The sequence below is a fragment of the Brassica napus genome, chromosome A3 (genome assembly GCF_020379485.1).
Source record: "Brassica napus cultivar Da-Ae chromosome A3, Da-Ae, whole genome shotgun sequence".
Classification (NCBI taxonomy): Eukaryota; Viridiplantae; Streptophyta; class Magnoliopsida; order Brassicales; family Brassicaceae; genus Brassica; species Brassica napus.
Window position 1 is genome coordinate 22222037 of NC_063436.1, and position 13490 is coordinate 22235526.

General features: G+C 39.1%; 3 protein-coding genes across 4 annotated transcripts; all 3 read right to left on the reverse strand.

The window, feature by feature from the left end:
• Positions 1 to 148: 148 nt before the first annotated feature.
• On the reverse strand, positions 149 to 3440 carry LOC106439999 (phosphatidylinositol 3,4,5-trisphosphate 3-phosphatase and protein-tyrosine-phosphatase PTEN2B-like). Of its 2 annotated transcripts, XM_022716706.2 has the most exons (13): positions 3303 to 3439; positions 2639 to 3080; positions 2370 to 2471; positions 2214 to 2270; positions 2036 to 2101; positions 1738 to 1914; positions 1577 to 1663; positions 1426 to 1490; positions 1266 to 1342; positions 1141 to 1187; positions 932 to 1062; positions 794 to 863; positions 149 to 690 (listed from the first exon to the last, which is right to left on the reverse strand). In XM_022716706.2, the coding sequence occupies exons 2-13, from the start codon at positions 3062 to 3064 to the stop codon at positions 256 to 258; spliced, it is 1740 nt and encodes a 579-aa protein (XP_022572427.2). In that variant the 5' UTR covers positions 3065 to 3080; positions 3303 to 3439; the 3' UTR covers positions 149 to 255. The 2 variants fall into 2 exon arrangements, with proteins under 2 accessions (XP_022572427.2, XP_048632698.1); XM_048776741.1 differs by having other exon boundaries at positions 1141 to 1342; positions 3303 to 3440.
• Positions 3441 to 3990: 550 nt separating this feature from the next.
• LOC106440000 (UPF0481 protein At3g47200) lies at positions 3991 to 6153 on the reverse strand. The gene is made up of 3 exons (XM_013881569.3): positions 5398 to 6153; positions 4769 to 5298; positions 3991 to 4528 (listed from the first exon to the last, which is right to left on the reverse strand). The coding sequence occupies exons 1-3, from the start codon at positions 6036 to 6038 to the stop codon at positions 4104 to 4106; spliced, it is 1596 nt and encodes a 531-aa protein (XP_013737023.1). The 5' UTR covers positions 6039 to 6153; the 3' UTR covers positions 3991 to 4103.
• A 3645-nt stretch (positions 6154 to 9798) lies between these two features.
• On the reverse strand, positions 9799 to 13369 carry LOC106442454 (UPF0481 protein At3g47200-like). Its single transcript, XM_048776742.1, has 2 exons — positions 11909 to 13369; positions 9799 to 11530 (listed from the first exon to the last, which is right to left on the reverse strand). Exons 1-2 carry the CDS (start codon positions 12700 to 12702, stop codon positions 10582 to 10584), a joined length of 1743 nt encoding a protein of 580 aa, XP_048632699.1. The 5' UTR covers positions 12703 to 13369; the 3' UTR covers positions 9799 to 10581.
• Positions 13370 to 13490: the final 121 nt, after the last annotated feature.

A 13490-nucleotide genomic window follows, 5' to 3' on the forward strand; every position in this document is an offset into this window, starting at 1 on the left:
CTCTTATTAAGCCAAGATCCGAGATGGTCTTCGAGTTCTCTAGGTTATTGATGCAACATCCAACACTCATGGATATTTTGAAGAAAAGAATAGAATGAACCACAGAAGATGGTCTAATAGAAAAGTGCTAAGAACACCGAAACAATTATTTTGGTGCATAGAAAGCTATATTATTCATATAGAAACAGAGTCCATACAAAAAAATGTTTTACTTGTGTGTAAACTGTGTATATGGTAAAACTTGAATTCTCAAGCTCAGTCGCTTTCATAGTCTTCTTCCTCATCTCCAAAGGAGAAGACCGATGCATCTGCAGCAATGGCTTTGATATTACTAACTGCCAATGAGTCGTCTTGCACTGGATTATTATTATAAAGACCCGAGGACGATGAACTTGTGACACTCCTGTTTGCAGAATTGTCATCAGTCTTCGGTGGCTCAGTGATCTGGTGATCTCTACTAGTTTGGTGCATCGAGCCTGCAGTTTTGTCCTTAGTTGAACTAGACTCGACGGCTTTGGAGTTTCCTTCCTCTTCCCCATCACTGTCGGAGAATACATCATCGTCTCTGCTCTGTTTGGACTTGATTTTGCCTGAATCAGCACCGGAGCTGCTTTGAGGTTGTCGTTGGGTTGAGTTGTCGGATTCTGCCATTACTATCTCGACATGGAACCCCGGAGCAGGTAGTTTCCTCTGCAAAACCGTAACCGGATCAGGTCAACACAGATATAGCAAAAGAAAAACAGCTTTGTTTCGCAGATCATTAAAGATACAAACATCTCTCTCTCTCTTTTACCTTTTCAAAGCCATCAAAGTCGATACCTTTCAGCATTGTTCTGGTATCAGTCAGTGTAGTATTAAGCCAACTGCATGTAGGAAACAGAGAGAGTTAGTGAAATTTGAGAACAGGCACTGTGAAGGAGGGAGAGTTTACCAATAGAAATCTCCATCACTGTCTTGAAAGTGGATTTTGAAGTCGCCGGCTAATTCTGTAAGACCAGCTTCACCAGGTATTGCAAAGACAACAACTCCTTTCTTCGGTGCTTTAATCCAAAAATCTTCAGGCTATATACATGTCAAGACTAGTCTACGTTAAAAGTAGAAAATAACAACAAAAGAGAGTGAGAGAACAATGCCTCCTACCACTAAATCCTTGGTCTTCTCATGCTTCTTTGTTGAGAAAAGTATATCTGTTACGTAGAAGAAAAGAGAGCATCTATTATCACACATTATGAAAAACAAGAGACAAGAAATAATTAGATATGTACCATTGTGGTTTGAGATGGTAATGGCAGGTCTGATCCAGTAAGGGCAGTTGATTAAGCGAAATCCTCTGAGCATACATCTACACATAAATGTTTTGTTCAGTGGTTATTATCACCGCGATTAAACTAACTGATTGGTCAGATATATATATCTGAAGCATACCTTCGTTCAGGTGGAACTTTCCCACCAAACTGATTTTGAACACGTTCGTAGTACTTGACATATCGCTGAAGGAAACATGAAAGCTCGTTTAATAGGATGAGGAGGAATCAAACAAACACATAGGAAGATTAGCATGAGGTTCTGGACTTACAATCTGACTGGGGAGAGTTAGAGCTCTCCCGTCGAGACATCTCTTTTGGTTATAGTAATCAATAGCTTCCTCTGCTGTAGGAAAGAACTGAAATGGAGTTACAAGTCAAATCAGTCACATATGTCTTGGCCAAAAACGTTTATCCTCATTCAAGTTTTCACCTTGAGATATAGAAGAAGACAGCAAATCATCAGACCGGTTCTTGCCATACCAGCTTTACAATGAACTACCACTACATTCTGGATGTCGTCCTTCAACCATGTGTATGCACTTTGACAAAACGATGGTATTAGTTGAATTGGAGGACAGTTATGGTCATCAAACGGGAAAGATGCAACCTGGAAGAGAGAAAACAAGATACATTATGAAGCAAACGCTATGCCAGGTCTATAAACACAATAGCTTTGAAATTGCCTGCAAGATATATGGTCTGAGATATCGAGTAAGTTTGTAATGTACCTTCCCCTCAAATCTTGAAGCATCATACAATCTCTCTGAACAAAGGTTGTAGACCTTATACTTGTCCTGGGGATCGAGAACAAGCATTAGAGATGATCGAGCGTGGACCAACATGATCAAAACACAAGCCAATAGGTTCAAGAGGCTTCAAGGTCTGTGTCAATGGTTAGTTGGTTACCTTGTGATGAGTTTCAAAAAACTTGATCACCTCCTCCATGTGATTGCGATATAGTCCCTGAATATGATACTCTGTCAATAACAAACTCAAACCCAGAGAAGAAAAGAACAAGCTGGGGAGCTCAAATTTCAGACCAGGACAAGCTTATTTATTCACCTCGAAAAATCCGAAAATACCAGAGCTTATATCACCAGCTGGGAACCCCATTGCGATTATATTCTCAGTTATGTATGTCATGTCCAAATCAAACTCCCCTTCCTGAAGCAAAGTGCCATGTAAAACACACAGATGTAAGTGACACTGAAGGATAGTGTTATTGCTGCAACAAGCTTTGTGTTTACAATAAAGAACATTTTGAACCAGTCACTATTGTTAAATGAATCTTAACAAGAACAGGAAGACAAATTGACTATTCTAGACTATACCTGGTATCTTCTCTTGTTCTGAGAGACGATATGGCGTGCTTTCACCTGCATTGCTTTCACGGCACCAAGCGACGAATCCACCACGGCTTTCGTGAGCGACTCAAGAGCACCACCAACTTGCGTGTTGGGCGATTCACCGACCTCATCTGACCCTTTCGTTGGCAGATGCAGACCAAGCTCAGAGGTGAACCTAGTGAAAGCCGAATCCGCAGCGTTAAAACTCTTGGCCCAAGACGAAAGACCAGAGGAAGAAAACATAGACGGCGGCGAGGAACCAGGCGGGCATGGAACTATCTCATCCTCTGCTTTACTCCGAAGCTCCACCTTCGCAGTTGAAGCTTCTGCAGAGCTCAGGGGATCTTCTTCAACGCCTACATATTTCTCAGAGATCTTAGGTGGTAAAGAGTCGGCGTGATCAGTCTCCATTTTCACCAGTCCAATGCTGCTAACACACAAAGGAAGCTTTAATCACTGATTCAAAACACAGAACACGATTCACACAATCGCTTCTACAATCTAAATCGATCTCTCGATCGCGGGGGAATCAATAACGGATTCGTGGAAACGGATCTTTCGAATCACGTTGGATCAATGGGCGAGAAAATGGAACTAGGCTTCCCTATTCGACAACGTAAAACGAGAGGAGACATTGGGGTGAACTTACCGGAGAATGCGGGGACGATGAGCTCACGGCGGAGAAGAGATTCAAGGAAGGAAGCGGATTCGAAATTTCTCTGATGGACGTGCGGAGATCAACGATCAGTTAATGAGTCCCCCGCTCTTGCCGGTCAGTGTTGTGTCGATCGTTCATTGGGCCTTTAAGATGGGCCTATATGGGCTGAAATATAATACTAGCAATTTTCTTTGTCTCAAATTCTTATTTATATAAAATCTAAAGTTTTTTTTTTTTGGGTCTAAATGTTAAGATTTATAACCATTTTCTAAAGCTCAAATTAACATCGTCATTTTTCAGATTTCCTACTCAAATTTACATCCTTCAAATTTTAACTTTAGCCTGCATTAAAATTTTGGGGTTATAATTTCACAATCTAATAGATTTTAACTAGATTGATAATTTCTGATGTTAGAAGCAAGTGCTTTAAAATCTGTTTAAAACTAGTTTAGGTGGTAGGAGTTCTTCATCTGCTATGTTTTACGTCGATTCTATGTTTTCGATTTAGCTATATGAACTGATAGAACACATAAATACTTTAGATATTGTTGTCATAAAAAAAAGTAAATCATGACGGTGAATACAACACTAATGCATATTATCTCTTTGGAGCGAGGGTTGTGTTGGATGAATTGCAATGTAACAAATAGACCGCATCCAATGATTTTAGAAACCCGAGTGTTACAATATCAACGTTCATACCTTGAAATAAAGATAATACATACATATAATTATAACACACACATATATTCATTTTGAATAAAAAAAAGTGAGCTACAAAAGTAATGAATGCTAAGAAGGTGGCTTATAATAAGCATAAACAGCATAAAAACTCTGACACAATGTGAGCACTAGTAGAATAACTGCAGCACAGAAAGACACAACTGCCCATGGATTGTTGAAGTACTTGTGTTTCAAGGCAGCTCTCCAAGCATTCCACTTCTGATTGTAATAACGGTTAACCTCAGCTGATAACCGAGATAGATAACTATCTTCTGTATCAAAAACAACTTCTTCACATAACCTGTTGAACAAATTCGCAACCTCAGCATCGCTCCCTAGCCAATGTTCGATAATACCGCAGTAGTGCAAGTAGCTCACATCTTCATGAGAATCTATTAGATTGTCCATGAAGATTATGTAGGATGTTATGTCATTGCTCGAGTCAATATGGCACTGCTCAAAAGCTATAAGGTTCAAGAAAAGAGATTTGGTACCTACAAAAAAAGTGCACACATCTTTTATATTGCTTGCATCAGTTTTTGAATTAGTCAATATGTAGAGGGAATCATTGATGACATTTCATTACTTCAGCCATTTGATATATGATGAATAAATAAATAAAACGTGACAGAATTATTTTTATACAAGCTAGCTGGATATCACATTATGATCCTAACTAATATGGGGGCCTGGAAATAAAAAGAAAATAAATAAAGTAGATAACGTGAACGTACCATCATGAATAAGTAGCCTTGGTATCTCTAGATAACCGTTATTGAATTGAATATCCCAAAACCGGTCGGTTTTTCTTCTCCTGAACTTAATACCGGCCTCTTTCAGTTCCGTCACGCAATGTATCAGCTGTTGTCGGCGCTTGTCCGCCACACGTGTATTCCGAGACCATCTCCTCCTCGATAACCTCGGCTCCGGTTTAGGACTAGACCGGAGCAGACTTCGACGGAAAACATCAAGACAGTGCAACTCGCCCATGTCGGCGAATGGGTCAAAGGCTTTATCTCCTGCCAGATAGTTCTCTAGTTTGGACTGATCGGTTTTGGTCATTGGCTCGTCTGTTGGCATTAATGGATCAAAGAACCGAACTGCTAACTGCGCCACTAAACCGGTTTGGTTCTTCGTACCAAGCTGTAGCTCTAGTAACCGGTTTAGAATGAACAAAGGAAGCTGATTTTCCAGCATTATCATATCACGTTGAATTGAATGCATCGATCCTCTCATCGCGAAAACCGGATCATTGCGTGCATATCTACACAAAAAACAATAATTCAAAATCAAAATAATTGAGATCGGTTTAGTAATTTATTTGAGATAACCGGAAATAACCAATAATTTTAACCAGGCTTACCCGAGTTCCGTGAATCCTTCAACGGCTCCTCTGAAGAGCTCAAGCACAAAACAACCATCAAGAACTAGCATTTCCACGAACTCGTTACTGCTCAAACCCAAAGGACCTTCATAGCAAGCTCGAGCCTTCTCCTCGAGCTCTCTCATTGCGTCAATATATATTTTAATGCTTTGGTTCGTACGTTTCAAGATTCTATTGACCGCGCGCCATTTGTGACGGTCCATGGACCGGAGCCGTTTCTTGCCATGGTGGTACGGACCAAGAGACACGGTCTGAGGAAAATACGATTGGTTGTCGTTTTCTTGCAAGTAATATGGAACTCTGTAGATACAGAGCTTTCCCCAGATGGTTGTGTCGTCATCTCTATCTGCTTGCTCGAGTTTGTCAGTGATCGAGATCACCCAATCATCTCGTGTCTCTTTTGGGCTCTCTTTGGTTACCTCGATCTTACCGGTTTCGGACAGAGTCTGCTCGTGGTTATGAATGTTTTGGTCTTGATCGGATCTGGTGACTTGTAAAGGGAGAAGGTTTTGATCTTGGTTGACAGGTTCGGATCCTTGGTTTTCGGCTTCGAGTTTTTCGCGGATCTTGAGGGTGAGTAAGTACCAGCTCAACATGTCTTTGTAGAAGACAGCCACCATTTTTTTGTTCTTGTTGTTGAAGCTTTTTTCAGAAGAATGAAGTAGTTGTGAAATATCGGAGAAGCTTTATCAAAGAAAGAAAAGAAATATCAGAAGCGACTATATGTAATGATTTGGAGCTTTAATTGGTTGGTTACTGTACTTATGGACCCAACTGATCTGTAATGACAACAACCATAATTAGATATATCTAAACGCCACACACACACGCATAATTTGAAATCTTTCTTTTCGTTCAACATAATTCTAAAAAATAACATCAAATTTATATTCTATAACTGACTATTTAATTGATATATATCTCAAAAGTTAAAAAATTCACACCAACTTTCTTCCATCATGATTGGACTTTTATGATTTGCTTAAAAAGAGTTTAGTGCGAAATTATACTATTAGGCTATTAGAGCACCATTAAACCTAGCACCTTAAATGGGATGCTTAATTTTTTATTTTTTTAGTTTTTTTTTTCTGATTAAAAAAAAAATTAAAAACGAATTAATCGCGGGCCGTCACGTGTCAGTGGGACCCGCAAAACAGTGCAAGTAGGGCTGGACAAAAAAAACCGAATCCAAAGAACCGAACCGAACCCGATCCGAAAAAGTAGTACCGAATCGGAATTAATTAAATATCCGAACGGGTTCAAAATTTTGGTATCTAAAGAACCGAATCCGGACCCGACTCGAACCGAAGTATTTCGGGTACCCGAAATAGATTTATATACATAAATATATTAATTATTTTTAGACTTAATGTATACTAAAACATCCAAAATATATAAAATACTTTTAAGTTATTTAAGATATTTGAAAATATATATATAAATAGTCAAAAATAAATGTCTAAAATAACAAAAAAATACTCAAAACACCAAAAATACTTGAAATATCTATTGATTCTCTATCAAAATATTGAAACCAAACTAATTTATTTGTTAAGTTTAGGTATTTTAACATATGTTATTCAAATTTATATGTGATATTTTATTTTATTAATAGATTTTGAGAAATTTAAAGTATATAATGAATTTTTAAATTTTAAAAATCATTTAAATGAATTATCCAAACCCGAACCGAACCCGCAAAGATCTGAACCGAACCCGGATCGAAATTTAGAAATACCCGAATGGGGCTAAAATCTTTGACCCCGAAAACCCAAAACCCGAATAGACCCGAACCGAACCCGAATGGGTACCCGAACGCCCATCCCTAAGTGCAAGCCTCGACGCTTGATCTGGCGTCTTTGGCATCGCTTCTTCTCTTTTTGTGGTGGAGTCCACCCCTTAGAGCATCTCCAACCCACCTCTATTTCTACCTCTATAATAGCATTTAGAGACAAAATCATTCCAACTCATCTCTATTTTTGCCTTTAAAATAGAAATTGCTATTTTCTCCTCTATTTATAGAAGAAGAAATAGCATTCCTCTATATTTTGCTCTATATGTAGAGATCTCTATTTTAGAGAAATACATTAGAGTAAAACCCACATCTATTATAGAATTCCTCTATTTTATAGGTAAAAATAGAGAAATACATTGGAGATGGTCTAGCACTTCTCTAAACCACTACATTAATCATGCTCTTAGTGTTTAGTGTCTCAAGCATGGTACCTTGTTATTATTATATTAGTTTTTCAAAACAAATTAATTACATGATTAAAATTTAAAGCTGAAAATAGAAGTGTATCAACATAATACATACACATACTTTCTCAGTCTCAGGCAGTCCCTTCATCCTCCCTTTTTATTCTCTTTCTCTCCCATTTTCTATTATTTTTATTAGTTTTCTAAGTGAGAGATTCATAAAATACAATATCGTTGCCGGTGCTCTTAGAACACTATTAGTGGTGGTCTTTACATACAGTCTTGACAAAAATAATAATAAGATGCATTTGGTGTTTGCCGACATAGAGAAAAAAACCTTTACTCCCCTCTGTGTTTACTCCCCTCTCTCTACTCAACTTTCCTCCGCCGCGTTTACTCCCCGCTCCGGTGGCTGCCGTGTCCTTTTGCGGTCGCTGGAGCCCCCCCTGTTTCCTCCGCTTCTCATCGTCATCTCCGTGGTCTTTTCTCTGTGTCGGAGGAGGTGAAGCTCTGAGATTCTCTCCTGGTTCAGATCCGGGTTTATGGAGTAGATCTGTGTTGTTCCCGGTGAGCGTAGTGACGCTAGAGGACGGCGTTTGCTCCTTGCTGTGGCTACTTCCAGTTTTGCTCCGGCGACTTTGTCTAGGAGATTTTTTTTTTAGATCTCGTTAAGCTTTTCGGTTTGGCGGCGCGTGGTTCGTCGGGGAGGCCTCTTGGTCTCAGATCTGGGTTGCTTGCAACTCTGGTGATTCTCTCTGTCTTTGTCTCCTCCGGTGGTCTTCGGGGGAAGTGCGTGGAGTCCTTGAGTGGGTGAGTCTCTCTCCTGCTTTGAGGTTGCTCCGGTGGCAGCGCGTGGTGTTGCTTTGGCCATCGTCTCGTTACTGGTGGTTTGCTCGCCTCAAAGTTAGAGGTCCCATCGTTGTGGCGTCCACCGTCGCCAAGCTTCTCTCCTTGTGCTAATTCCAGCGTGCTACTAGTTGAAGGCAGGGCTTCGAAGTAGGTTCCGATGGAGGTAGGTTTTCAGTTAAGCTCTCGGTCTTCTCTCTAACTCGGTTGAGGCTGCTCCAGAGGTGGTGTGCTGTTCGGTCCGCTTGCTCTATATGGGCTCTCGGTTCAACGGGTGTATACGGTCCCGGTGAGGGCCTTGAAGGCGGCAATCTTCGAGTCTTAAACCGTACGACGGCATCGTCGGATAGTCCCACTGCCTCGTGCCGCTGGTGTATGTCAATGTCAGGTTGGTTTGTGAGTTCGTGCTTGTGATTCGTGGAGTGGTTCGCGATTCGCTGGCTTGCCGGAAGCTGTAGGTACCCTGCTTCAAGGTTTGAGCCGCCTTTCTCTCGGACTCGTGGCAACTGGCTTGCTCCTGCGGTTCCCTCCATTTTCCCTGGTCTGAGCTTTGCTTCGCTGGTCTCCGTCTCCAAACGTCTTTGTTTCTCGTCTCTGTTTAAGCTAGTGTTGTTGTGATTGGCATTGATGTTTAGTTTAATTTCAGTAATTCTGCTTCTAGTTAATCTATTGTAATGTCTGTCAAAAACTAAAACTTGGTATAATAAATTTAACATTTTACCAAAAAAAAAAATAAATAATAATAATAAAATATAATAAACTATGAGAGAAATTAAAGAAAAAATAAGAAACATATATTCTAGAGAATTGTTGCACACACGGGAAAAAATTAGTTCTACAGATGTCTTTTTCTTTATTATTGTAACTATTTTTAGTTATTAAAATTTAAGCAGATAAATGTATTGTGTTAAAATATCATTATAAATGCATGAATAACTGTGATAAATTTTTATGCTCTTAGCTTTCTATTGGAGATATTCTAAAAGTATTTCCGACAATAAATTCTCAGAAGGCATTTTATAATTGGCCAATCTACTAGTCACTAGATAAATTATTTTGTCAAATCAGGGAAATTTTAAAGATATAAAATCATAAAATTAAAACTATTATGTAGGTCTTTTAGGTTTCTATAATTGTCGAATTCCAGTTTTTTTTTTGGGTAAAAATGTAAAGTTGTCGAATTCCAGTTCACAATTCATTACGGTTATTGATGTTTAGGCGTGTTTTCTTATGCACTGTGATATTTTTCTTCTATGATGATGAAGGCATAACGGAACATGTTCATTACACAGCTAGTGACGAACATGGCACGACATCATCATTTTCCATATAAATGATGTTTGCTTTAACAAACGCTGAAATCTATTGGTCGGGACACGTTTTATTTGTTTATTTTGTTAGTCAACTCTTATATGAATATGATATGATTTTATTTATAATAAGTTCTTGTAATCCGGTTTGGAGAATGCTAACGAGCATGAATGGTCCGATAGTCTGAAAACGTATCCCGTCAAATAGCTGCTACACACTTTTATGCTGGTTTACGACCAAGTCTTGTAGTTTTTATTAACTTTGAATGTAGGAGAATCATATGAATAACATTCACAGAACTTTTAACATAATATATGGCCTCAATAGACTGTGAAGTCTGATCTTTTAGTTAACTTTTTGCAATACGATAAAAGTATACTGTGAAGAAAAATACACAATGTTCGGCAAAAAATAAAGAGATAGTACAAACATTCCAAATTTATGTGACAACCCGTCCCGTGGGAACTACCTGCTCCGTGCGTCCCAGATTCACAGCGCTGCAGCGCACCGACCCCAACCCCTCCATTATGAATTCTTTCTAACTCCATAATTAGGTTGTTGGTGAGCCTCGAACCCAGGACCGCACCCTTTAACAGCATTCCCACATGATAAGCTGTCACCAATTGACTGTCCTGTGGGAATGATGTTAAAGGGTGTGGTCCTGGGTTCGAGGCTCACCAACAACCTAATTATGGAGTTAGAGAAACTGATAATGGAGGGGTTGTGGTCGGTGCGCTGCAGCACTGTGAGTCTGGGGCGGATTGTCACAATTTATTGAATGAAATAACTATGGAACAATGGTGAAAATTAAGAATGTGGATTAAAATATGGATAAGCACTAAAAAAACTCTGAAACAACGTGAGAACTAGGAGGACAAGAGCAGCAAAGAAAGAAAAATACGCCCAAGGATTATTGAAGTACTTGTGTTTCAAGACCGCCTTCATAACATTCCACTTTCGGCTATAGTTACGGTCAACCTTGTTCGACAATTGAGACAGATAGCTATTTTGAGGGTCGAAAGCCACTTCTTGACATAGCCGGTTAAACATATCCGCAACCTCAAGATCACTTCCTAGCCAATGCTCGATAATACCACAGTAATGCAAATAGCTAACATCTTGTGGAGAATCTATTAGATTATCCATGAATATTATGTAGGATGTTATGTCATTGCTCGAGTCGATATGGCATTGTTCGAAAGCTATAAGATTCGAAAAGAGAGATTTGGTACCGTCATGGATAAGTAGTTTGGGTATCTCTAGATAACCATTTTTGAATCTTATATCCCAAAACCGGTCGGTTTTTCTTATCTTGAATTTAATACCAGCCTCTCTTAATTCCGTCACACAATGTATCAGTTGTTGTTGACGCTTATCGGCCACACGTGTTTTCCATGACCATCTCCTCCGTGACAATCTTGGCTCTGGCTTTGTACTAGGTCGAAGGAGGCTTCGTCGGAAAACATCCAGACAGTGCAACTCGTCCTGGTCCTTGTCTGCTATTGGGTTAAAGAATTTATCTTCTCCCAGATTTGACGTGTTGGTTTTGGTCAATGGTTGGTTTGTTGGTATTAGTGGGTCAAAGAACCGAATAGCTAACTGCGCCACTAAACCGGTTTGGTTTTGTGATCCAAGCTGTAGCTCTAATAACCGGTTGAGAACAAATAGAGGAAGTTGATTTTCTAGCATCACCATGTCGCGTTGAATTGAATGCATGGATCCTCGCATTGCAAAAACCGGATCGTTACGATCGTATCTACAGTACGTCCAAACACCAAAACAAAGAAAAAGAATTAAAGTCAACAACTTAGATAACTCAAACCGGTTTAGCATGTACTCCCTCCTTTTTTAATAGATGGCTTTTAGGAAACTTTGTTGTTTATTTTAAATTACATGACCTTATAAAAAATTTATGTGTATTTTATTAATTTTATGTTATATGATTTTTATATTCTATAACATTTTATATTGGTTTAATTGTAGTTTGGTAGATAGTTGATGATATGTTTATTTCAAAAATGTATAGAATTAAATATTTTTTTTTAAATGGTGTGTACAAATCTAAAGCTGCAAGCTATAAAAACAAATAAGGATCGGAGTAATATGAAATAAGCAAAACTTGGATAATGCATACCCGAGTTCCGAGAATCCTTTATCAGCTCCCCTGAAGAGTTCGAGAACAAAACAACCGTCAAGAACCAATATTTCTGTGAACTTGTTACTACTCAAACCAATGGGACCTTCGTAGCAAGCACGAGCCCTCTCCTCGAGCTCTTTCATGGCATCAAGATACATTTCGATGCCTTGCTTGGTGCGTGCCATTGTCATATTGACTGCCCGCCACTTGTGACGATCCATAGGCAGGAGATGGTCCTTGCCATGGTGGTAGGGGCCAAGCGAGACGGTCTGAGGGAAGTAGGACTTGTTGTCGTTCTCTTGAAGGTATTGTGGAACTCTATAGATGCATAGCCTTTCCCAGCTAGTTGTGGCATCCTCTCTGAGTGTTTGTTCCATCTTGTCTTTGATTGAAATTACCCATTCTTCTCGCGTCTCTTCAGGTTGCTGGTTTCGGGTTTGGAGTTTTTGGCGCATCATAAGGGTGAGCAAGTACCAGGTCAACATGTCTTTTTGGATCAGAGACATGTCCTTGTTGACGGAAGACGGCAATGTTGGATTGATTTTTCGTCTCTTGAGCCAAGGAAGACTCGGTCCAAATGATGGCGGTGGCGGTGGTGCTGGTGGTGGATTTTTGCTTCTTTTTTTGAAAAAATACCGTCGTCTACGAGGAATCGATCCAAATGATGGTTGTGGTGGTGGTGATGGTGGTGGATTTTTGCTCCTTTTTTTGAAGGAATGCCGTTGAGGAGGAATCGATCTAAATGATGGAGGAGGCGGTGGTGGTGGTGGTAAAGTAAGAATATGCACCATTTTTGTTGGCTGGGAGCTTTTTCAAAAGTTTAAGAGAGAAAAATGTGAAAATGCACAACATAAAAGAGAGATCTCTGCGCTGCAAAACAGATATGTACACACACTAATAAGTTTGAGTATATACACATACATCTAATCATGACTTAAAATGTGCTGGTTAACGCCATGATTGGTCACGTTTGGTTTGTTTGTGTTCTACAAATTCTTATAAAAATACTAGAAAAGTACGTGTTCGTTAGTAGCTCCATTATGGTAGGCTTGAAAGCTATAGATGAAAAATCTCTCAAGATAAAAATCTGAATCTCGCCGACATGAGTAAATTGTACTATGTTTTGGTTCTTGGTCTTAGGACTTTATGTCTAAACCACTTCTTGGTAAACTAAAAACTCGTTGCTATAAATTCTTGTAATTGGTTTAATGCAAGATAAATATTTGCTACTAGTTTGATAAAAGTTATCCGTTGCAAGTTTTGCAACACAAAATGAAAATTAGCTGGGAGTAGGACTTGATGTCTAGTGCCCATAGTAAATATAACTTATGCATCCACCATTGGTGTGTCGTTTGGGTAGAGCTATCTCTCATAGAATAGTTTTTTCTTGGGTCTAACTCATAGAATAGTTGTGATCTTATATGCCTTAGTTAGATTCTTTCGTCATAATGATAAGTCATAATATGTGATACAGTGATATCAAAAGAGCTTTACTGATGATGGTGTGTGATAAAAAGAAATCTGGTAGCAATTTTTGTTCGTTTATACATGCATCAACACATTTTTTTGTTGATTAATC